The sequence below is a fragment of the Melopsittacus undulatus genome, chromosome 4 (genome assembly GCF_012275295.1).
Source record: "Melopsittacus undulatus isolate bMelUnd1 chromosome 4, bMelUnd1.mat.Z, whole genome shotgun sequence".
Classification (NCBI taxonomy): Eukaryota; Metazoa; Chordata; class Aves; order Psittaciformes; family Psittaculidae; genus Melopsittacus; species Melopsittacus undulatus.
In genome coordinates, this window is record NC_047530.1 from 9,253,361 (window position 1) to 9,276,897 (window position 23,537).

The 23,537-nt window shown below is 40.9% G+C and overlaps 1 protein-coding gene across 5 annotated transcripts; it reads right to left on the reverse strand.

The window, feature by feature from the left end:
- Positions 1–6,003: 6,003 nt before the first annotated feature.
- On the reverse strand, positions 6,004–22,374 carry PTGR2 (prostaglandin reductase 2). 5 transcript variants are annotated; one of them, XM_034062413.1, is made up of 10 exons: positions 22,318–22,374; positions 16,131–16,199; positions 14,647–14,765; positions 12,181–12,372; positions 11,398–11,568; positions 10,374–10,583; positions 9,432–9,553; positions 8,273–8,360; positions 7,479–7,518; positions 6,004–6,220 (listed from the first exon to the last, which is right to left on the reverse strand). In XM_034062413.1, the coding sequence occupies exons 1-10, from the start codon at positions 22,346–22,348 to the stop codon at positions 6,156–6,158; spliced, it is 1,107 nt and encodes a 368-aa protein (XP_033918304.1). In that variant the 5' UTR covers positions 22,349–22,374; the 3' UTR covers positions 6,004–6,155. The 5 variants fall into 5 exon arrangements, with proteins under 5 accessions (XP_033918304.1, XP_033918305.1, XP_005143956.2 ...); XM_034062414.1 differs by lacking the exon at positions 22,318–22,374 and adding an exon at positions 21,568–21,766; XM_005143899.3 differs by lacking the exon at positions 22,318–22,374 and adding an exon at positions 20,173–21,424.
- Between the last annotated feature and the right edge of the window lie 1,163 nt (positions 22,375–23,537).

The following is a 23,537-nucleotide window of genomic DNA, read 5'->3' on the forward strand; positions in this document are numbered from 1 at the left end:
CAATAAAATGCAGCCCATCACCCAGAACCCATCACCAGTCACTTAAACCAGCAATAACTGAACAAACTTCTGACAGCTCTGCAGATGAGATGATAAATCTGGCAAGGCAGCCTACAAAGAAAACTGCAGTTGCTCCTGTTGGCCTGCAATGAGTTGAGATCTAGAAGTAAGTGGCCCTGTGTTGTCCTGATGAATTGCCTGGCTTTGCTCCTCTTTCAAAATTAAGCTCTTTGTCTCACCAAAAGGCTGATTTTCAGCTGAGATGATAACACAATATTGTGCTGGAAAGTCTCTTAGCATTTATATTAGTATCAGTGTAAGGTCTCTCATAGTGTTGTTCCATAGTTCATAACATGTTTTTCCAGCTTATGGATGAATAGATCTTACTAACTTTTGTACATACACAGAAGCAACTGGCTTTGGCGTTCATTACTTCTGGCATGTAGTTGTCTCTTCTAACATGGTACTGCACGGCTGTTTCGGGGCAAGCATAACAATGCAGAGCTCTTCTCAAGTCAAGAGTGGCCTTTCCAAGCTGTTCATTAGCAGGAAAAATAAGAGCTACATGAAGTGAGCAAAGCAAGTAGCAGATGGTGGAACCAGACTGCTGAAGTGCTTCACACACTGCTGGCGGCCATCAGTGTGATCTGTGACAAATCAATCCTTCATAGCATAAATGCTTTGATTACAACACTGCAGGGTTTGTTGGTTGGGTTTGTTGGGGTTGTTTTTATCTGCATTGAGGAGCTCCTTTAAAGTACTTAATTCCCATTTGAAATGACTCTAAAAGGACACTGGAAATTATTATTTGGAAAGAGAAAAATCTTTCAAATACATTTTGTTCTTTTAAAAAATAGGCTCTTAGAAAAAGCACTTCATGCTGCTGTTTGCTTATGAAGGAATTCTTGTGTTCATCAGTGAATTACACCCAAGATACTGTGAAATGCACAAAAAACTAGGAAAAAGATTCTTTTATGTGCATATATCCTCAGTGCTGTGCGGGCTGAGCAAAACTTGCAGAGGGAAGTTCCTAAGGGACTGCCATTGGCATGCATAATTTCCTATAGCTGTCATCCGGGAAGGCCTGTCCAATCCCTATAAAGAGATCTTGGCACTCAGTGTAGTGGAAAATGCAAGGATAGCAGAGGGAGGCTTCTTCCATGTGCTTTTCCTACTGTCTCTGTAGCATACAAAAAAAATAAGAATACTACAAAAACCCCCAACCCCTAAAAAACCCCAACCAAAGCTAAAACAGTTCCAGTAGTTCAAAGAGCACGAACCCCTTTTCTGGAGCAGTGAAGGCTGAGAGGCTGCTGCCTGCAGGGCACTGAAGGCTCACCCGGTCTGCCAGGCCTGCGGACATGGAACAGGCTGTTCCAGTCTGAAATGCTCACTGCTGCCAAAAAGCGAGATTACTCTGGGGAGTGGGACACAAAGGCAGCTCCATCCCGGCTATAAAGCACCAGTAGACAGTGTCCTGCCCTCCCCCCTCCCCGTCGCCCGCAGAAGCAGACGGAAGTCCAACCGTGCTGGCTTCTGCCCAACCTGCTCCCATCGGAGCCTGATCCTTGGCCTTTTACTTTCCCTTCCCACACTCCCTGCCTGGGAGGCAAAGGAAAGCACGCAGGGGCTGATGGGGAGAGGAAGGCTCCTTCCTGCAGAGGAGCAGAGAGTGAGCAAAGGTCTCAGAGATGTGGACCCATAGCCCCATAAACTCACTGCCTTCTCTCACCCTTTGCCGTTCAACAGTCTCCTTTAAACATAAATTGCACCTCCCTGTTCTTGCATGAACACAGCTTTGCTACTTCACACTACCAGTTTTCTTTCAACACTGCTGACCTGCTTAACCACCCTTTTACCATCTCTGTGCCCAGAGTAGAGTGCTGTGGCAAAACTGATTTTTGCTATCTAAGGTATCTATCTTTCTGGTTGCAAAATTCTGATTGCAAAATGTGTTCCTGTGGCTAAAAAGTCAACTAATTTCTGCTTCTTTCTGTGCTTTTCCGAAGGAGTTCCCAGTTGTGTCCAATATAGTATTTTCTTAGTTAGGAACTTATTCCAGCTGCTGTTACTCCTTCTTATTGCACGATAATGCCATCTGCCCAGGATCTTCTTTCATCCCCTGGCAGTCTTTTTATGTATTGCATGAACATTTGCTACTGTTAAGAGAATCCAGTGACGAGAAGGGAGCATAGCAATAGAGGAGGGCAATGTTAGGAACAACAGGACCAAGTAATCCCACATCTGCTTCTTCCACCATCAGTGCATTAAAGTATAGAGATGAAGCTATTTGAAAGGCATCTGCCTTCACTTGCTTCACTTCTGTAACAACAGCTACTATAAACTACAGTAAGATACATTTATGTCTGGGCTGGCAAGGTCTTTTTGTGCTATTGCTGACATCATTGTCCATTAAATCCTGACACTAAGTTACATGGCCTAGAACTAAACCACTAATAGGTGCTCCTATGGAAGAGCATTTCTTCTGATTATCAGGTAAGAAGCCAACAAGGAGGACAAGAAACATGATGACCTAAAAAAATTGGTATTTTTCAGCTATATTATGTGTAGCTGAACTTCTATGTTCACACAACCGGTTACTTTGAATTCATGCTTGCCCTTACTTAAGATCTGATAAATGATCACTCACCTTGCCTGTAAGATAAAGCTTCGTAGGACAAAGGCTGGTGCTTCTGCAGCCAGTGCCTATTTACAACATCCAAAGCCTCTCAGGTTTTTGTTACCAGTTACTTGTTACCCTTTGTTAATTTAGACCTCTCCTATAGTGCAAAGCAGATGATTGCTGAAGAGTCACACTATAATAATAATTAAAACAAGGTGAAAAAAAAAACAGATGTTTTAATATTTTTAGAACTGTGGCACTTGGTTTAAAGCATTTTCTCCCTTTGATTTTTATTTATTCTTGGGAGGCAACACGAACCAGGATTCACAAGTAAAGAAATGCTTAAGTGAGAACCTTAAAGGTTGGCAGTGCCAGAAAGCTTTACTCTATTTACATCTTCCTTTTCTTTTTTGCCCTCAAGCCATTTACCTAATGCTGATAGAACTTCTATTACCCTCTCCAGCCCACCTGACTACAGGAATGCTGCTGCAATCAAGCTGCCTTTCTAACGGTAAAGAATCAGTATCTCAGTATGATCTCACTCTGGATCACCCCTCACATCATCAGCTCTTTATAGGCTTACTACTTATGTGACTTACTAAGGAATTGCTGTAAAAATAACAGTGCTGGGAATTTTATAATTGCATCATATTTTGTTTCAGTTGTGAAAAATCATCTCCTCAAGGACTGTCATTGCTGGAAGGTGCATCACCTCACAGTGCAGAGATGAGCTCACTCTGGAACAGCTCTTCAGCCAGTATTGTTTGAAAGTACAAAACCTGTACTTTGGACAAACAAATGCAACTATGGAAACATACCAGACTGAGGCCCTCACATATGAGATATGAAAGGAAAACAACATTTTAACACCTTTCTAGTATGGTTATTGTTATGATTGCTTTCTTGCATTCATCCAACACAAACTCAGCACAGCTCATAACTGAGTCTCTTTTGAGATACACAGATATTTAATCAGCTTCCAGTGGATACTACCCTATGATATACTTCCTTCCAAGCAGGCTGGAATAAAACAAAAAAGTCCTCAGGTTTTAGAAGGCATTTTTCTCAAAACAGGCTGTTGAAAGTTAAGTAAAATTGATAGACTGAAGAAAGCCAAATACAGGGAAATGCCTCTTACAGGACATTGAAACTTGTGTGTGAGAAGAAGTCAGCCTTTGAGGCTGGGAGAAAATACAAAACCACCCTGGTGAAGCCATGCCCCAAGAAGCGCCAGGTGTATTTATGTACAATTAGACACACACAAAACCAAATTCAGCAGAGGATTTTCTGTTACCAATTAAAACTGGCACTATTTCAACTCAGCAGCAGCACTAGTAATAATCTCATTTGCTAAAATACTCTTGTATGAGTAACAATTTTCAGGAGCAGTAGCAGCAGAGCTTCAGGTTAAGACCAGGTTTACCATGGTTGGTCAGGTACCTGGAGGGGGCTGTTTTCTGTTTTGTTTAAGTATTTGCTTTAGGAATGAACTGTGAGGACAAGGATGTTTATTCAGGAAGATTAAATGTCTCGAACTGCATTAAGGCTCTTCTGTTGCCTGGCAGAAGCTGAATGCAGAATACAGGGTGCACAGGGATGCATAGCTGATGCTGAATATCTCTATCAGGCATAGGCATGTGGGAGGGAAGAAGGAAAGGGGACAATAAGACATGCCACCACAGCCAGCACACTCCTTAGTCATATTCCCATCAGCTTCCTCCCCATTAACTCCAGCTGAGATGAGAGGAATCCAAGTTTGGAGACAATGCACAGCATCACTGCGTGTCCTTCTGCCTCCTATTTTAACATACATCCAAATTCTCCAGCCTTCCAAGCCTGCTTAACTTTCCCAACAGAATTACCATCTATAAGCAGTCACTATGCAGGAATTCATAGAATTTCACTCACCCATTGCCTTCCCATCTTCATTTGCCAACTATGATTATACTGACTGCATAAAATTTTGTCTTCTAATCCCGGTGTGAGACTTGTTAATGCTGCTTTAGCTAGTTATGCTGATGCTGGATTTGCAATCTAGCTGAAAGTGAACCAGTCACTACTTCTGTAGTTGAAAAAAGCATACTGGAAGATTTATATAATCTAATTCTATAATGCAAGTGTCTTTCTTTTCCTCAAAGTTTATGGCATCCATCACTGCATGCTTCTTTCTTACGGAACAGCTGCAGCACTAGCAAATGAATGGACTGGTTTTCATACTCTTTACAACCATATTAGGCAATTCTGATACTTCCCTTACTTTCAAGAGCACACAAAATGATTTATAATGCCCATTTTTTGCATAGTGTTTCTTTCCTAGTCCTTGGATTCCATTTAGTTTGTCCTAGGTGCCTCCCGCAGATCTAGGTACTCCATTCTCTGGACAGTAGGGCTGACCCTGCTGTTTGGCAACACTTCCCTTAAAGGGAAATGAATTGAAACCAAAACCAAAGCCTGTAAATCAGAATGTGTCACTAACAATCCCATTCTCTAAATAAATATGTGCTAATGTCTCTGAATGTACACAGTAGTAAAATTCTGTGAGATAATTATCTCTTCCCTTTTCTATCCCTTGCTTTTGAAGATACAATCACATCAGTTCCATCCGTAAGGCAGACTTGGAAATGGTGACTCATTTTTTCCAGTTTCTCCATTGAGATGGTAAAAGAGCATTGTTAGACCAAAAATTCAGAGCCAAGATAAGTTACTGAGGGAACAGAAAATCAATTGTCTGCAAAGCTTCCCTCCCTCCTCAGGCAGCATGTTTTGAGATTCTCTTTCTGTCACCCTGGAGAGGTATAAACCACAGAAAAAAAACAGAGTAATTGGGGAGATTACCATAAAAATAAGATACAGTAGGATTTGGAACTCGACCTCTCTCCGATGAAAGACAGCATGCAGATGGAATTGTAAATTAATTAGGTTTCAAATGCTCTGAAAATAGAGGATATAATGATACAATACAGAGAAATGGACAAGATCAATGGAAATTTGTTCCAGATGGCAAAATGAAAATACCTTTGTTATTAGAGAACCTGAATTCCAGAAATGGAATTTTTTATTGCAATTATTTGTAAAAATGGGAACTGTTAAATTCTAAAGTGATTAACCAGATTGATTGGACTGTCAGGGAATTTACACTAGTGCATTCAAAACTCCTGAAGAAGTTCTTGGCCACTGAGACAAACTGCACAGGAATGGTGCTCCTCTCTGCTGGTAAATTCACCCAAAATTAGGTGGCTGCATAGATCCTGATTATTGGACATGGCTCCCAGTGTGTTCCAACTTTCAACCCATGAAATATGTACAAGTGTGCTATCTGGCAGCTCTCGAAGTGTCAAAGACTGTATTAATTGTTTCTAGTATAAATCATTGCATTCCTGTTTCCAGTTCTATTTAGTTTATTAGCATCCCAGAATCTCTGCTTTCAGTACATACAGAACAACTTAATGGCTTATTTAAGAAAATAGTATAAGTAAAAAGTTGCTCACTGTTAAGAGATAGAATCCAATTATTTTTCCCAAAGGAATGACTTTTACTTAGAAACTGAGACGATCTGTTTTCCAATATTGCCTCCACTCATCATGGACTGGAAAGCAGCTTCAAGAGAAATAATGAAATCAGTTAGTGCCAAGCAAAATGTGCCAAGTGACATTTAAAAAAGATTATTTGAAGAAAAGGTAGAAGCTAATGTATGAAACAGCTGCCCAGAAAAGAGAGATCACGTTTTGTACCTAAACATATTTATCCCTAATGACATGCTAAATTAAGAAGAAAAAGGAGAAAAGCTAATGTGTAATAAACTGCTAAGGGCAGTCTTGTGTAATAATTAAAAATCCTAATTTGCAAGCAACTGTTTGGCCCTAAACAAATTAACCATTAAATTTGCTGCTTTTATGATATGCCATGCAAACACCGAACAGGAAGACAAAGCATGACTGGAGACCCCATGAATGCTGTGGGTTTGACAAACTCTTGTGAAAGAAAAAGGTTTATAAACACTCTGTGTGGTACAATAAATGGGAGAAGCTGGTACAAAAAGAATAAATATTGGCATAAACAAAATATGAAATATGACTGCTGTATTTGATGAAATTCCATCAAAATACACACATATATCAGTAAGTAACAATGACAAGAATAAACTTACATCTGTAAGATTTGGCTATTGCTTAATTATACTGGCTTACAACCTTGTGGGACTAACAACTCAATTAAAACATATTCTCCCCTGCTACTTGCAAGGGAAGCATTCTTACAGCACATCTGGAATCAACTGGCTCTCTCGCTGTCTCACTGCAGTCACAAGACCCTCTTCATTTTTAGATTTTCTTTGTTACAGATTTTTTGAACAGGCTACAGGCCATTTTGTTCCTTTAAAAGAAATTAATTTTCACTTTATTTAGCCATCTGTCATGTTTTCCCTTTTCTTGTGTGTACTTTTTGTTTTGAAATCCATTAACAAGCACTGTTAAATACTGAGTTTTTAAAAAGTATGAGTTTAAAGTTTCAAAAATACCATTTTCTTAGTCATAAGAAATGGGCAGCACTTTAAATCTGTAAGATCAGCATGATATCATCAGCAAAGGTACCAGTTTGAGTCAATTCCCCCCAACTGTAAAACAAACAAATCTCAACATTTATATTAAATTTTTTTTAACATCAAATAATCCTCTCACAGAACATTTATACCTTGGGGGGGGGGGGGGGGGAAGTGTATTTATTATAACATAAAAATCACGTTTTAGATAAAATACAAAAACCTGAATTAGTAAATGAAGCAAAGGAGGTAGTTAACCTCTACTGTCATGGTATTTAATCAGATTAATACTCTTAGAAAATGGTGTAAAAGTCTTACCACCAATGTTTGCTAAGCCTTCTACCACGGTCTCTCTGACCTGTCAATGCAAACAAGTCCTTTTAGCTTTTTCAAATAAGATTAACACTTCTTAGAAACATGCCATGAAAGCATCACAGAAGCTACCAAAATCTAAAGGATTCTCTTGCTACAATGGGCAGTGCTCTGTTTGGGTCAGGCTCTTTCATCAAAAGAGGAGTGAACACCTTCCGACTTAATTCTTCAGTCAGAACATCCCTGCCCTGCAAAAATGTAGTGTCTCAGGATTTCCCCAGGAAAAGTTACCAATTTACTGATTACTGCAGAATGAAATGTACTCATTTACGTATTACTGAAGAATCAAAAACCAATTCAGACACATGTCATAGGGAACAGATGGATAAAGCATCTACTCATCACAAAATAATAGTGATCATAAAGCTTGAAACAAAGCTTCAGACAAGATTCCCAAAAGCATTCAGGACTTCACTAATGAGGTATTTGAAAGTAAGTATTTTTGAAGGTCTGATTCTTTACATAAAAAAGCACGTGCACCCTATGCTGAAAGAAAGAATACAGACATCTCCAGCATGTAATCAGAAAAGTTTGTCATACTACAGTCACACCATCCTCAGCAGGTATCTACTACACCAGTGCTACCGAAGAAGCTTTCAATTGTAATCACACATCCTTCAGAAAATCTGTTCCAATTCTGAGACATGGTAAGAGAGCCAAGGACAAAGAAACTGGACTTCCTGTAGTCAGACCACGGCCTGAGGAGATTGTATCAAAGGCTATGGATTAAAAATTCTTACCTTCAGTTTACCCTCTTGGATCCACTGACAGAGCTGTAATACACTAGCTTCCTGTTTGTCCATATAGTTCAACACCAAGAACCTTTCCCTGTGAAAAAAAGAATCAGTCTTGATTTAAGAAACCTTGGGTAAGCATATTTTGAACAGCAGTTGAACCTGAAGGGTTATGAGTACTAATTACATCAAGACATAGCTCACTGCTTTGCCAGTTTGTTAAGGCACCTCCCTGCAGTGGGAGCTTCATGGTAACACTGGTCTTAGACAAGTAATTCTGCCCAAGTGTCAAAGAGAAGAGTCTTGCAATTAGATGGTGAATATGAATTAACTCTCAGGCTCCCTAAAATTCTGTATAATCTGTCTGTAGTAATCAAGAGAAACTGAAATGATCATCAGAAATGATAATTCTAATGACTAAATTCTCCACTGCCTTCTTGCATGATGTATTTTAGTATTTTTATCCATTTTAAAAGGACAAACAAAAATAACAGGGACAACAATTTTTATTAGAAGAGGTCAATCTGTTGCACAGAGATCAAGTGTCTCCCTAACTTTCTGCAATGCAATGAATGAAGTCTCCTAAGACTTCACTTCTAATCTGTACCTCAGCTGCACCTGAACTGTGACAGGAGATTCCAAAATTCCCAGTCATAACAAAACCCAGTGTTTTACCTGTATATATCTGTTACACCTACAGTCCCATTATCTAATACCCCAAATACTAAAAAGATAATTTCAATACAATCATGGCATCAGCTGCATCCTTACTTTAGAAATATTTTCTATTCCCTCTGCCTGAACTACTACACTTGGAGAGAAGGCACCTTGCAAAACATCTGAGACCAGAACCATGGCAACACCTTCCCTCATTCTGAAGAATCTGTCAGAGACTCCTCGACTAAATCAAGCAACCACAGACAATGCATAATAGAAAACTATATTAACATGCAACAGCATCCTTTCCCATTTTTATGCTGATAAAGACAAAGGTGAGAGAAAGGATTTACTGACACTGTGATTATAGTTCCATTGTTTAGTATGGCAACATTCTGTTCTGATTACATATGCCTCGTGTGGCTCTACAGGCTTCTGCACATCAGTCACAACACAATGTGCATGATCTACCTGAAACCTGGTCACAAGCTCTGGAAGAGAAATGTACCTTGTGATATTCCTTTCTTTCTGTATTTTTTCTATGTCAGGAGACAGTGGAGGAGGATAAGGCACATCTTTGTTATACTGAGAAATCTGTCCACACAGGATGATATGGCTGTTCTGATTCATCTGTTTAGGACAGCACAAAGTGAGAAAAATTACATTCCTTGGTCTCAGAAACTAGATTTTCCAGAGATGCAACAGATTTTATTACAACATGTTCACATGGGTATCCTTAGTTAAGCCACATTTACTAGAAAAGACTGGGAGAATTTCAAGCAGTACAACTCAAGGTATGATAACATTCAAATAGGTAAATGCAGGGCAAGAATGGAAAAATAAAAGCTATACAGCCCAATTTATGTAATTTAAAGAGGCATTAAATACAAGGAATTCAACAACTTGTTATCTTACTTTCTGTCCTTTATGTAAGGAGGAGAGGGGTAACAGGACACAGAAGTTGAATACATCTGTGATTCACAGGCTGCCACCAGAGCTTCCCTGCCATGAGACAGAGTAGTTGCCTGTTAACAATGAAGAGGGCCTGTCAAAAGTCTTTATGGAGGCCCAGCAGAGTTGTTTCTTTTGCGCAGCCAGAAAACCAAAGCTGACAAACCCCAAGATTACACTATCAGACCAGGTTTTTAGAAAATTACCAAGTCTCCTGGTCAAAGAAGTGAGACATGACAAGCAGAAATTGTGTTTCTGTTACTATATTGCCAGCCTAATCCAGATGGCAGATTTCAATCTAATTAGATTTCATCTATTCTGATGGCACTGATTTCAAGTATCTGATTTCTTAAAACCAAAATCAGCACCTGGATTAAATCAGTGAAGTGGAAAACCTGCTCTGCTGTATTGCAGGCTGGTTTCCAATATGAATGAATCCAAAGCTGGGCATGCAGACACTGGAGAGAGACTAGAATAACCTGACAGCTGGTATAATCACCTGACTTATAACTGTATCACTGATGTCTCCACCAACATTGTCGAAGTAAACATCCACACCGCCTGGGCAGAATTCCCGTAGCTGCTCTGCCACATTGCCCTTCTTGTAATTAATAGCAGCATCAAATCCCATTTCTTGGACCAAAATAGAGCACTTTTCATCTGTGCCAGCAATCCCCACCACTCTGGAGCAGCCCTCCAGACGGCCAATCTGCAGGTACACAATAAAAACAAAAAACACAAACAAGAGAAGTGAGATCATTCATCTGCATAAAGGTAAAGGGGTGTTACAGTTCTCCCCCATCTCATGTGACACAACTGTCTCTTATCACTCCCTCCTCACACCTAGGGAAGGGATGGGTACAGGTGAAATCTGCCAGTGAAACTCAGTGACTGCAGGAGGTTTAGTCTGTGGAGTCACCACAGGCAGTACTGGAAAGCCAAGTATAGTAAAAAAAAATCACTACCTGCCAAGTACTGTTTTATAGCTAATAAAAGGCCAAAAGGATTGAACAATAACTGATTTAAATACATTCTATAGATATTTAGAGATATTCACATACACACATACAAAGCCACTGCAACAGGTTCTGCAAAGCTGAAGAGGATAGAAGGGCTGTGAATCTCAAAATACAAAGGATGTCATGGAACACAACCCAAAGAAGGGGTTAGTACATTTTTTTACTACTATAGAAAAAAAAAGAAAGTTGCCAGTCAACTCAAAGACTGTGTTCAAACAGCAAACCACTATATAAATGTATAGTAAATACATGTACTTACTGACTTTACCTATTGACAAGTAATCACTTTGGGCTGTTTTCTCCTAACCCAGTTTCATGAAATGGAAGTTTCACACCTAAAATCTTTCTCAGTGAGAGTGTGAGTCAAACCTGTGGAAGTGGCCTTTGTCATGGAGTTGTACCTACTCACATTTACAATGATTTTATCCATACTTTCACTAAGCAGCATATTTCAAAAGATAAACTTGGTAATGGAGTATGCTTGCATGTCTTAAGTTCACCTACCTGGCCAGCCAAAGACCCGCAGGCACCGGCTGCTCCGCTCACCACCATTGTCTGATTTGCACCCACAGCCACATGTCCTTTCTCCTTTATACCCAACAGGGCCGTCAGTCCTGTGATGCCAGCTGCACCCAGGAAGTAGGAAAGACGTCCATTTACAAGTTGTGGAATGAGCTACAAAACAGAAACACATGGCGGTATTCATTGCTTTTTAAGGTGAGGTTTTGCTGTTTGCTATTTGATTGTCTGAACATAAAAGACTAAGTCAGGATATTTACCAGGCAAGGCAGGGACAAGCTATCTAGAAACTAGCTCTATTCTAATAACAAAATTCTACAAAATGAAACAAAGATTGTATTTCCAGAGTTTTAGAAAAAGTTTTTAAACAAAGTAATTCACAAAAACTTATATTACTGAAGCACCAAAAAGCATTTTGGAATGAAGAGGTTTCCAGCAATGGTGAACTATCCTTATATTAGCATAAAGGATAAAATAGTACAGTTCAGCAAATATTGCAATTGTAAATCAGTGGTGAAGGGTCCTAAAGGAAGGAGTTTATTGTCAAATATACATTCTTAAACTACAATAATTTTATCTTTGACATGAAGGAAGAAACTGATACAGATTTTGCCACCTGTGAGTCGATCTGCCTTTTGAGAAAAAGTTACTGCAATGATGTTAACTTGGTTTTGACTAAAAACTAATGTCATTAGCCACTGTTTATTTATTTGAATAAATAAATAAAGTTTAGGAAAAGAAAACAATTGCATTTATATTTTGCATTACCTTTTGCAGCAAGCTTCCATCTAGAATTGCCGCTGTCTGCCAGGGCCAATTGAAGGAGATTACAAAGTCTCCTTTAACAAAGTTGTCATGCTTGCTCTCCTCCACAACCCCAATGCCCCCACCATCAGCAACTTCAGACAACTGCCAGGGCAAGAGGTAATCTGAGCCAGTGTCCTCATTCATTCGGCAGCGCTGAAAGACAAGGCTTTAATGAGAGGCTCTGGGGGAACACATGGTTTGTTTGTGAGTTCAAATGAAGGTGGGGGTGAGATACTTATAAAACTTCAAATACAAAGGGCTACTCAAAAGTCTCTCAATAAGCCCCAGACAGTCCTGATCTTTTCTTAGCTCTCTCTTTTCCCTCTTGTTTGCTCAGTACAAAAGGAGGATGGATCATTCTGACCTCCTCCAGCAGCCTTATCAAAGCCAACACATTCTATAGACGCTGTCTCAAAGTCAGCCATGTAACTGAAGGCAACTGGCTTGGGTCTGAGGAGAATCCTGTAAATGCCATTCTTTAACTGGATGTATCATAGATATGTAGCACTGAAAAAAACCCCACCCATAAATCATTCAATCCATGCCTACGCACTAAAGAACAGACAAACCTCTTGAACTCTGAAACATTTTCTGTCTATCTGCCCCTGTAGCCTGAGCTTGTACTTCAGGATTCTTGAACTTTTCCTTAATTCCCAAGCTATGCCTACTTTCCTGAACTTAAGAGTGTTTCTTTTCTTTCTCCATCTACGCAAGGAAGAGAGTATCAGAATTTTCTTTATAGCAAAGTTTTACACACGAGCAGACACGGTCTATCTGCTTCTCCTATTTTCACTTCAATTTCAACCTACAACTCTCCCAAACACATAATTTCTACAGTTTTGCAGAATTAGGTGCAAGCGCTGTTTAAGGCTTCATTCACTAATCCTCTTTGCTTCCATTATTTATAATGCATTGACACATTTTTGTCCTGCCATCACCCACTTAAAAGGGGAAAATCTGACTAAACAAAAGTGGTAACAACAAAATAATATTTAACTTGGAACATTTAAGTGTCTAGATTTTTTTTACCTGATCATGTCCCTTTCTTGCTTTATCATGAAATATTCTTCCTCCTCTGCCCACACTCCCCTCAACTGAAAAGTACTTCATTTTATGGGATGAAAAAAATAAGTCAAAAATCTATATAAAAAGTTTAAAAATGTATATAAAAAAGGCAAAGTTCAGAAAACCAAATCTGCCATGATATATCAGGGCTCACGGTCTCTTCCTGGTCCTATTGTAGGCTTAAATTTTAGAACTAACAATAGAGTGTGTGTGCCTTTAACACAGTAGAATAGACCAAACTGTTCTAATTTACTAATGCATAGAGAGAAAGGAATCAGTTTCAGGTCCTTAGGACCTTAGTACAAAAGATGTAAGAAAAACAGAATAGAAAAACAGGACTTGGGGATACTTGAGTATCTGGGACGAGCTGATGGCCAGGATGGGAGCAGTTAAACTAACTGTTAAGTAGAAGGACAGGACAGTTGCTATGTCTGTAATGTTAATTAAGCTGGTTATACAGATTGTTGGGAAAAGAAACGACCCTTAAAGACCACCATCGCATTTTTGTATGCATGTGGGAAACCTTCTGAAAAATGATGCAATATGCTCAGTGACCATATAAGAATGGCCTGTATAGCAATACGGGAACACACGTTAGGAGGAGCTATCTCTCATGTCTCCCGGTGCCGCAATAAAGAATACCTGCTAGTCAACTTGAAACTCTGTTGGCGAGTTTGTTCCTGGAGTTTTCTCCAAATCAGATGCCAGCCTTCAAGATAGCAGAGTGACACCCAATGCAGAGCGAGATTGGAACAAACAGAAACAAGGACATCCTAACTGCTAACTCAGCACTAGGACCTTGCAAACGTGCACAAGTACTGAGATCACTCAGTAAACACAGTGAGGAAGACTGTCAGCAACCACCAGAGACCCCCACTCAGGAAAAAAGGGCATGCTTAATTAGTATGCAAATATTGTAATTAGTTCTTGGGAAATCTATGAATACGCACGAGTATGCTAAATATACAGCTGTTGTCAGCAAGTGGTGTGCTCACCTCTGCAAAATGATTTGCATGTGCACCCAGCACTGCAATAAAGAATGCTGCTGTCTAAAACTTCAAACTGAGTCTTAGAGTTTCTCTGACTGACTTTTACAGTAACACTATAGAATCATATTCCTACATATATATCAGAGGAACATTAATGACTATAACCGGTAACCTGGATGTGTTCAAGGCCAGCTTTGACAGAGACTTGGGTGACATGGTCTAAGGCGAGGTGTCCCTGCCCATGGCAGGGAGTTGGAACTAGATGATCTTAAGGTCCTTTCCAACCCAAACCATTCTTTGATTCTATGACACGTACAGAGTTGAAGGTATTTTAAAAAACAAGTTCTGTCTTAGCTCTAAGTCCATCACCTACCATGTAAGGGTCCACAGAGAGATAAAGGGTTCTAACACGCACTTGTCCAGCTTGGATTGCATCTGCTATTGTACTTTCTTCGAGTCGGAAGTTCTCAGCCACCGGCACACCATGCTTACCTAGTATTATGAAATCAAACAAATAAATCAATACAGAGCTTCCCTTAATCAATATGGGAAGGCCTTCTTTTAAGATAGTCCTTTTTAGAGTAAGTTAGGCTACTACTAGGTATAAAACAGACCAACTTTCAGATTGTGTGTTATAGACTACAATTTAAATGGGTGCATCGCCACCACCCAAACTGAAGGCACACTGATCTGCCAGCTAATGCTTGCCTGGGCCAGTAGCAGGCACTTGTCCTGACTGACAGTTGGCTGCTCCCCTTCTCAAAAAATGGTTCTATATACCCTATGTGCTGAAAAGCCCCTAACTTTCAAAACAAAGACATGCACTGGGACTTCTCTCACATAACAAAACCATCACATGCTATTCTGCCAGTAACAAATGACCATAAATTTTACTCAGGTTAAGTTTTAAACTCTCACTCTTTCAGTCTTTTGACTCAGTGAGATTGGGGAAATACAGATCATTGCCACTGCACATGCATATGCTGCAAGAGCATCCATCTGCAGCTACAGACAGACCTCCTTAAATTAAAGCTTCCCAGAAACACCTATGATACACATGCCAAAAGACCCAGAACTGGAGGCTTCATCCTCAGGTGTGTGCCACATGCAGCAGATCAGTCAGACTGACAGCTGGAACCACCAGCACTAAAAGGAAAGAGCCAGATATCTGTGTGTGTTTTAAATCAGAGTGGGTGACTCCAGCACTCTATTGCTGTAACACTCCATTTGCACAAAGAAAAACTTATTTGCAGGTCACACAACTGTTCTAATGCTCTCAGGACTTATTTGGCATTGAGCAGTATACAACACTCCCCCCAGAACTTAATGCACACCTGTGGGTCTTCTACAACAGATGATTTATAAACTCACTATTCAAAACATTGTGCTTACATGTAACAAGGCAAGTATGTAAGTAAAGAAGTAAACAAATCCTCAAAACTGTAAATTTAAAAACTAAACACTTTGACACATGGGAGGAATAAAATATTCAGTATTTACTAAAACAAAACAAAAATTAACAGTAACAAAATACTTTCTTTTAGTCATCTCTTAAAATGCAGGATGAAGAAATATCAGAACTAAAAAGCAATGCTTGCTAATCTTTCTTCACTTTGAGTCCCTACACTTAGGCTTTTCTCCTCTATTAATCATTAAACCCTTTTTTCTCATCTGAGAGGACATCGGTATACACAGACCAAGTAAATACAACTCACAATAAACTTTACTTATTGCTGCCTGCAATATTAGGATACGTAAACGTCAGTATCTTAAGTTAGTGCCTGTTTCTACCCTCCCCATTTTGCATTAGGCAACCATAACAAACACATTACTCCATTGCTTGAGAGAAATACATACCGGGGCGCGAATTCAGCACCACCCTCTGTATAATCATCTCTGCTTTTGCCGCAATTCCACACTGGATTTCTACAAAGGAAAATACTGTTTGAAGGACTGAAACACAAGTTTTCTTGAAACAGGATATGAGGCAAAGTACTTTGTAATTTGGAAACTGGGGATGAAATATGGGCCTTGCCAACTTCAGCCCAAGAATCATATAAAACAACCTCAAATGTAAAATAAACAAACTTCTGAATAGTTTCCCTGTTTATCTTGTTAAAGCCATGATTTCGTGTCACAGTAACACCTTCTGGAAAGACTAAAAATTCTAATGTACTGTGCTCCTCATAAGATCATCACCACCCCAGAGCACATTCTAAAAGATGGGTTTGTTTTCCTATGCCAACTGTTTCCACCTACAAGACACGGATTCAGCTTTGCACACAGAGGTCAGGTGCAAATAAAAGGCATGCACACGTGCCAGTAACAGCAGAGATTGTTGTGTTTAAGATGCTTCACATGAAATAGCAGGGCTTTCTATTAGCAGCACATTTTCTCCTAAGAAATGGTCTGGCCCAAGGTGAGAAAGAAATAGATCATCATTTCAACTGTTTTACTGAAAAAATTCTCCTTGAATTTCAACAGTTTAAAAGAGAACTATAAATCTGTGTTCTTGCAACTGTAAGATGCCAATGTGACTAACAGAGAATGAACCTGATTTAGCAGGAGACAATCCATGTTTTTACATGCTTCCAGAGCTAATACAAAATAAAATATTCTTACTGTTCTCAGCTGAGTGCCATAAATAACCAACCATCACAAGAACCATGGGCATTAAGGAATATGTCATGGCTGATGCCTTTGTCATAATGTTTGCTGATAACAAGAGCAAATTGGAGTGAAGCTAAACAGATGAGCCTAGAAAGAGTACACCACCACAGTTATCCAACATCTTTAGTATTTGAACACTGCAAAATACAGAACCTTCCACCTGTGCTGTTATAGTGGTTGCATTACAGCACTCGGGAATACAGCTTGGAGTGCTGAAAACTATAATTAAAAGTTATCAGGATAAGTTGGGCCTTTCCCTCTCCTCTAAAACCTCCAAGTGACTCAAAGCAAAAGTATTTTGGTCATAAACCAGATAAAGGTTTGACATTTGATTGTTTGCACTTGAAAAGCTACTTAGAAAGCAAAAATTATTCCAGGGTTAGTTTCTTTTCAGTATTTCAACACCCAAGGGTGCTACAAGAAAAAAAACCAATCAACAAACAAACCACAAGAAATTAATCTCGTATGTGTCTTTACAGCATCACATCTAAGTGACCTGCACAATTATTTGGACAGAAAAATGGAGGACATCAATTTACAACAAAAGGAAAATAACCTACACTTTGATCAAGTTACTCGTACTGTTTAAAACAAAAAATGAGCATTGAAAATACAGGAGTTAATAGAAAAATAACAATCAATTTTTATACCCACACAGCTGACAGAATCTCTGGAATAAATATACTCATGTGTCGTGGTTTAAAACCAATCCGCACAGTTCGTGCACTCACCCCCCCCACCCTTTGCTCCCCCAACTCCCAGAGAGTTAGGAAGGAGAATCCAAAGAATCCAAAGGCCCCACGGGCTGAGATAAGAACAGTTTAATAGCTAAGGCATAACACAAGTCACTACTGCTACTCTACTAATAATAATAATGATAAAGGAAATAACAAGTGAAGAGAATACAACACCTCAACAGCCACCGACCCATAACTCACCCCACCCTGCCCGACCGAGAACCAACCGATTCCTTCTCCAACCCCCAGAGCTCCAGCCCTTCCAGGTAACTCTCAGTTACATCCTGGGCATGACGTGCTATGGTATGGAATACCTCTTTGGCTAGCCTGGGTCAGGTGTCCTGTCTCTCCTTCCTCCCGGCCTCCCCTCCTCCCTGGCAGAGCATGAGGCTCAGAACAGGCCTTGGACAAACCAAACATTTGAGCAGTAACTCAAAACATACTTGCTATCAGCAATGTTACCAGCCCGAAAGTCAAAACACAGCACTGCACCAGCTACCAAGAAGGAGAAAAAATGACTGCTCACACTCATGTAAAACCCTAACAGGAAGGATGACCTAAAATAAACTTTGGCAGATGCTGGGTTCAGCATTGCACTCAGCTATACACTTCCTGTGGAATCACGGGCACATCACTTTGTACTTTTTTTTTAAACACTTTTCAGAACAAAACTCCAAATTCCTCCAGATAACATCTGCCTAACAAAATTACATTCAAGTGGTACAGTTGATAATCCCAGAGCAATTGTCTCATCATTTCATACGTCAGATGTGCCCAGTGCAATTTAAAAGGCCCACCATACCCTAGTAAAAAATTTGTGCACATATAGAACTTGGCTGAAATTTATAACCTCTAATGAAATTGCTTTGGGCAGAAATAATGAGTTAAGAATGCAGCATATATAAACCAACAGTGAATTGAGAGCTCACATGAAGTCTGGATAAATCACTCCTCAATATACTACCCTCAGTTCAAATCTATCCATGACATCAAAGGTTTGATCCACTGTTTATAAACCACACAGAGAAGGCAGAACTGCTGTGCAGTTCATGCCTTACAGAAAGGGCCACTGTCAAAACTGCTGACTCAGTTTTCTTATCCTGAAACTTAATACTTAGAATTATAGAATCACAGAATAGTTAGGGTTGGAAAAGGACCTTAAGCTCATCCAGTTCCAACCCTGCTGCATGGGCAGGGACACCTCACACTAAACTATGTCACCCAAGGCTCTCTCCAAGCTGGCCTTGAACAATGCCAGAGATGGAGCATTCACAACTTCCCTGGGCAACCCATTCCAGTACCTCACCACCCTAACAGTAAAGAACTTCTTCCTTATCCAATCTAAACTTCCCCTGTTTAAGTTTGAACCCATTACCCCTTGTCCTATCACTGCAGTCCATAATGAATAGTCCCTCTCCAGCATCCCTACTGGCCCCCTTCAGATACTGGAAGGCTGCTATGAGGTCTCCACGAAGCCTTCTCTTCTCCAGGCTGAACAGCCCCAACTTTTTCAGCCAATCTTCATACAGGAGATGCTCTGGTCCCCTGAACATCCTCGTGGCCTCCTCTGGACTTGTTCCAACAGTTCCATGTTCTTTTTATGTTGAGGACACACAAAAACCCAGTCTGAACAAGAGATGAGGAAATGCAATTTTATTGTGCCTAAGACATACTTGAAATAATGGCTTTCTGTCATAGTACAAAAAAAATAAATTATTTCTAGAAAAAAGCCAACATAACATACTAAAAGAAAGAAAAGACAATACAGAACAGTGTAGAAAGTTAAGACTGGGAAAAGTATATAAGTTCAGACTACTACTTGAATGCCTGCCACTCTGAGGGAACGAAAACTCCGTTGATTTCCCAGGCTATTTTCACAGCTTTTGGCTGAAAAGCCTGTGTTTGAATTCAACTTGAGGATCTTCCAGATACTGTGAGTGGGTGGACAGAAAGCATGGCTGGCAAGCAAACTGTCGCTCATTCTATGACAGCTGTCACAGTAAAATACAGCACTGCAGAAGGACATGTACTTCTAAATATGATTGCACTTACTCTACAGTGGAAATCAGTAACAACATTACACAAGGAAATGGTCACTCTAATAACATAGTAAGAAACAATTAAACTTTCCTCACATTATAAACAACATGTAAGTGACTAAAGAAAATAACCAGATACACCACCCTTTAGTACCATACACTGAGGAAAGTTCTTGGAGAAAGAGACGTTTTAAAAGTGAACTCAAGGGGATTTGCATCATATACATAATCCTTTTCAATGTACCTGTGATGCCTGGATGAAGGATGATTTTGACTATTTTATTTCAAAGACCAAGAGGAAGCAACACACATGGCTGATTTTCAGCTTTTAATCTGAGTTGGGTTTACTCTTTAAATCAGATGGAGAAAAAGTTTCAACATCATCATTCTATGCCAAGATCACCTGACCCACCCTCAGTGCAGCAGGAGCATTAAGCAGTGCAAGAACAGTACCTTTGGGGGAGTCTCAGGCAGGTTTTAGTCCAGTTTTATTCTTCCCTCTGTCTTCCCTTGCCTCTTCCTCCTTTTGCAGAGGCATATGACAACTGCTTTTACAGATGTCCAATAAATTCCTCAGTGTTAAAAAGCCCACTTTGCTTGACCTGATTGCTAAAATTTCTTGTTTCTGAGACTGTCCATAAGCCAGTTTTCAGCTACATACATTTTTGCCAAAACAATTCACCTGCTTCCAAGTTGTTAGAGCCCATGTCAGGCACAGCCTACTGAAAAAGAAAGGAATAGGTTGTTTATCCCTTCTGCATCAGGCTTATGCAGCATGGAGGAAGAAGGCAGTCAACCTAAGCAGAGAACACACAATACTGGAAGTCTTTTGAAACTGGGGTCTCAAAATGGCTGGAACAAGGATCCTCAAAGGAAACTCAAAGAAATTTCAAGGACAATGACTCTGAATGAGAAACATGCAGGAAGGAAAGAGGGAAAGGCCTGGCACTAAGAATCACAACAGAAACATGTGGCAAGAATAACAACTGAAAGGCTAGTAAAGCATGGAAGAGAAAAACAGAATGGGGAGAAGTGGAGAAACTGGGAATTACAAACATGACTGAACCAAGCAAACTGAGATAGCAATGGCTGAACAAAGGGCAAAAAAACCCAGTAACTGTAACTGGCAAGGTCAGATGAACAGAAACAGAATGGAAATGGAAGGGAACCGAATGTAATTGATTAGGCACCAAAGTCTCCGTGACACCCCTCAGAAGCTCTACATTTGAAGAATGTTAATTAACTGTAAACTCAAGTTTTCAAAAGGTAGAAGCCAGATCAAAACTGACTGTCCTGAATGGAGACAAACAAACGCCATAAAGAGATAAGTACTTTCATGAACTGAACTAATAAATCCAGATTTCCTACTGTTTCACATCTCATCACTGAATTCTCTGGTGTGAAGCTCCTCCACAGTGCTTTCTCCAAGTGGATTCTCTTGACACACTGTCAGGGTTGAGGGTAGGATGCAGTCCTTCCCTCAAGAAAGAAACAGGTGAAAAAGGAAGACTGACAACAGCAGTAGCATCTTGATCCGGCCATCTCTTTGTTTTTTTTAACAAGCCTAATATCTTTGAGCTCTTTATCGAATTTGACTGACATACAGAGCAAACACAAGCATACACTCTCATATCTACACCCAATTGTATAAATGTTACTTTTTTTCAGATCCAGGTGTCAAAAAAGCTGAAAGCTTTCAGATACCACCTCTTGGGCATTATTCTCTTTTTAATAAATATTTGCACTGTATAAAAATTGTTTAAAAATACCAACACATTTTTTCTTAGAATTTCAACTCAGGAATGAACACAAGAAGGCAGATTGCTCCCAGAAAGGCAGAAGCATCACCTGGTGTGTTTTTGAGAAGCATGTGATGCAGTATGGAGGCTCCCGCATGAGAGCAATCCCAGGGTGTACTGATTATCCACTTTCCTAAGGATGACCAAAGACCCAGTTAGAAATCGCTGCTGTCAGAGTAGAAGCCACTGGACTGTGTCTTGCAGATGGTTCAGTATCAGTTTCAGAAGCTGCAGACAGAACAATGTAGGAGAGAGGAACCGAGAGAGATCAGTAGCAATGAAGGATGTTGAGTCCTACAAGCAGCAGAACGGCCTGACCTGGGTTCTGAGGGGGCTCCTTTCCTCTGGGCCTCCTCCACCACCCAAGGGCACGGCCTGACACAGAGCCCAGCAAAGTGAGGTCCACGCTCCCGTTCCAGAGGTCAGCAATCCCAGCGGCTCCCTCTTCCCACCCTGAACTCCGTACCCGCGCACCCACCAGCCAGGAGGCGCTAGCCCTGAGGAAGCGACTACTGGGAAGAAGGACATGGTCCTGTCCCGTCAGGCAGCTATCGGAAGGAGCAACAAGAACACCCCCACACACACCCCCCAAGGCGGAACGGACCCGGTTTTATACCTGCCAGCGGGGTATGCCCACTTCGAGAGGACGGCGGCGGACCACGGTCCGTCCCGAGGTCCCGCTCCACCCGGTCTGAGACACCACTCCTCTCCCACCACCTCCCATGTGGGGTAGGCTGGAGGCCGGGCCCCCCGCCCCGGTGACGTCACGGCCCCCCGCCCGCGCGGCGTTCCCACTCACCTTGACGGACGTCTCGAGCCCTCCACAACATTCGCTCCCAGTCCCGCAGGCGGCCACGCCCCCTCCCCGAGGCCCCGCCTCAGGCCCCCGTGCGCATGCTCGGAGACCTTAAACAGGGAATACGGCTGCCAACTGCTTAAAGTGGCGATGGCGGCGGCTTAGGTCTGGGGAAGTGTGAAGGATTTCAGCGGGGTGTGGATGTTGGGCAGTAGCTCAGCTTTCCGTTTCCTTCTCTTTTGTTTCTCCGGTGGCAGGTGCCTGGTTTCCCCGCCCCGTTTCACAGGCTGTGGGTCCGGCGGTGGCGGCGGCGGCTCATGTCCTGAGCGCCAGGAAAAGGCGCTTGTGAAGGGATTTGCTTGACACAGGAGGGTGACGCTGAGGGATACTTGTTTCTTGTGTATTACAGCGGATGAGATTTTGTTAACTGACGTGGTAGAAAGCTGTATTATAGTCATTGGTAAAGCTCCAGCAAAGCCGCTCTTGCGTATGTACCTAGTAAAGAGTCACCTTTACTTGAAGCAGGCTGTAGGAGGATGAAGAGCTGAAGAGCCAGAGCTCTGCTGCCATGGGGCTCAGGTCCTGGTGCCGCCTGGCTGGATTACTCTGTGTGTACTCGCCCTACGTGTCTGTGACTCACCGTGCTCCAAGGGCAAACAGGGCTGTGAAGTGGCCACTGAGTCGGTGGAAATTCCTGCAGAGCTTAAAGTGACCGCTTGAAACTGGAAAAACTCTTCTAGGCTAATGGCTCCGATGACTTTGTACTCTGCCTCTTGCACAAAGACAGGCAAAGCCTTTCTGTTGTAGCTTCACCCACAGCACTTAAATACAGCTCTAAGTCAGCATTTTATATTTGTGCCATAATAATACACCAAATTTTGCATTTCACATTAGTTGAAATAGTCTTTGGAACTGGGATGGTCTATGGAAAAAACATATCTCAAGAAGACTTATAACTTCATACTTTATTCCAGCTTGTATCAGTTGATCTAATGACTGGGCAAGTTGCTAGTGTAGCACACTGAAACTAGATCTTCAGGGTTGAAGTTGTCGCCATAGTTTCAAATGGGCATACCTTGTATGGAGAAGGCCTGTATTAAAGTGAATGACTGCTGACTTGCCTCATACTTTGTGCAAGAAAAGAGCAGCACAATTATTAGAGAAATAATTCAGGAACCAGTGTTACATGTCATTATGAACAAACAGGAAAATATAATGAAGTG

Coding starts and splice junctions, on each gene's coding strand:
- PTGR2 (XM_034062413.1), bottom strand. CDS start 22,348: ATGTTGTGGAGGGCTCGAGACGTCCGTCAAG. Junction 16,200..22,317: donor GGCTCGAGACGTCCGTCAAG/GTGAGTGGGAAC, acceptor TTTCCTTTGTAG/AAATCCAGTGTGGAATTGCG. Junction 10,584..11,397: donor GCGGGTCTTTGGCTGGCCAG/GTAGGTGAACTT, acceptor GTGTACCTGCAG/ATTGGCCGTCTGGAGGGCTG.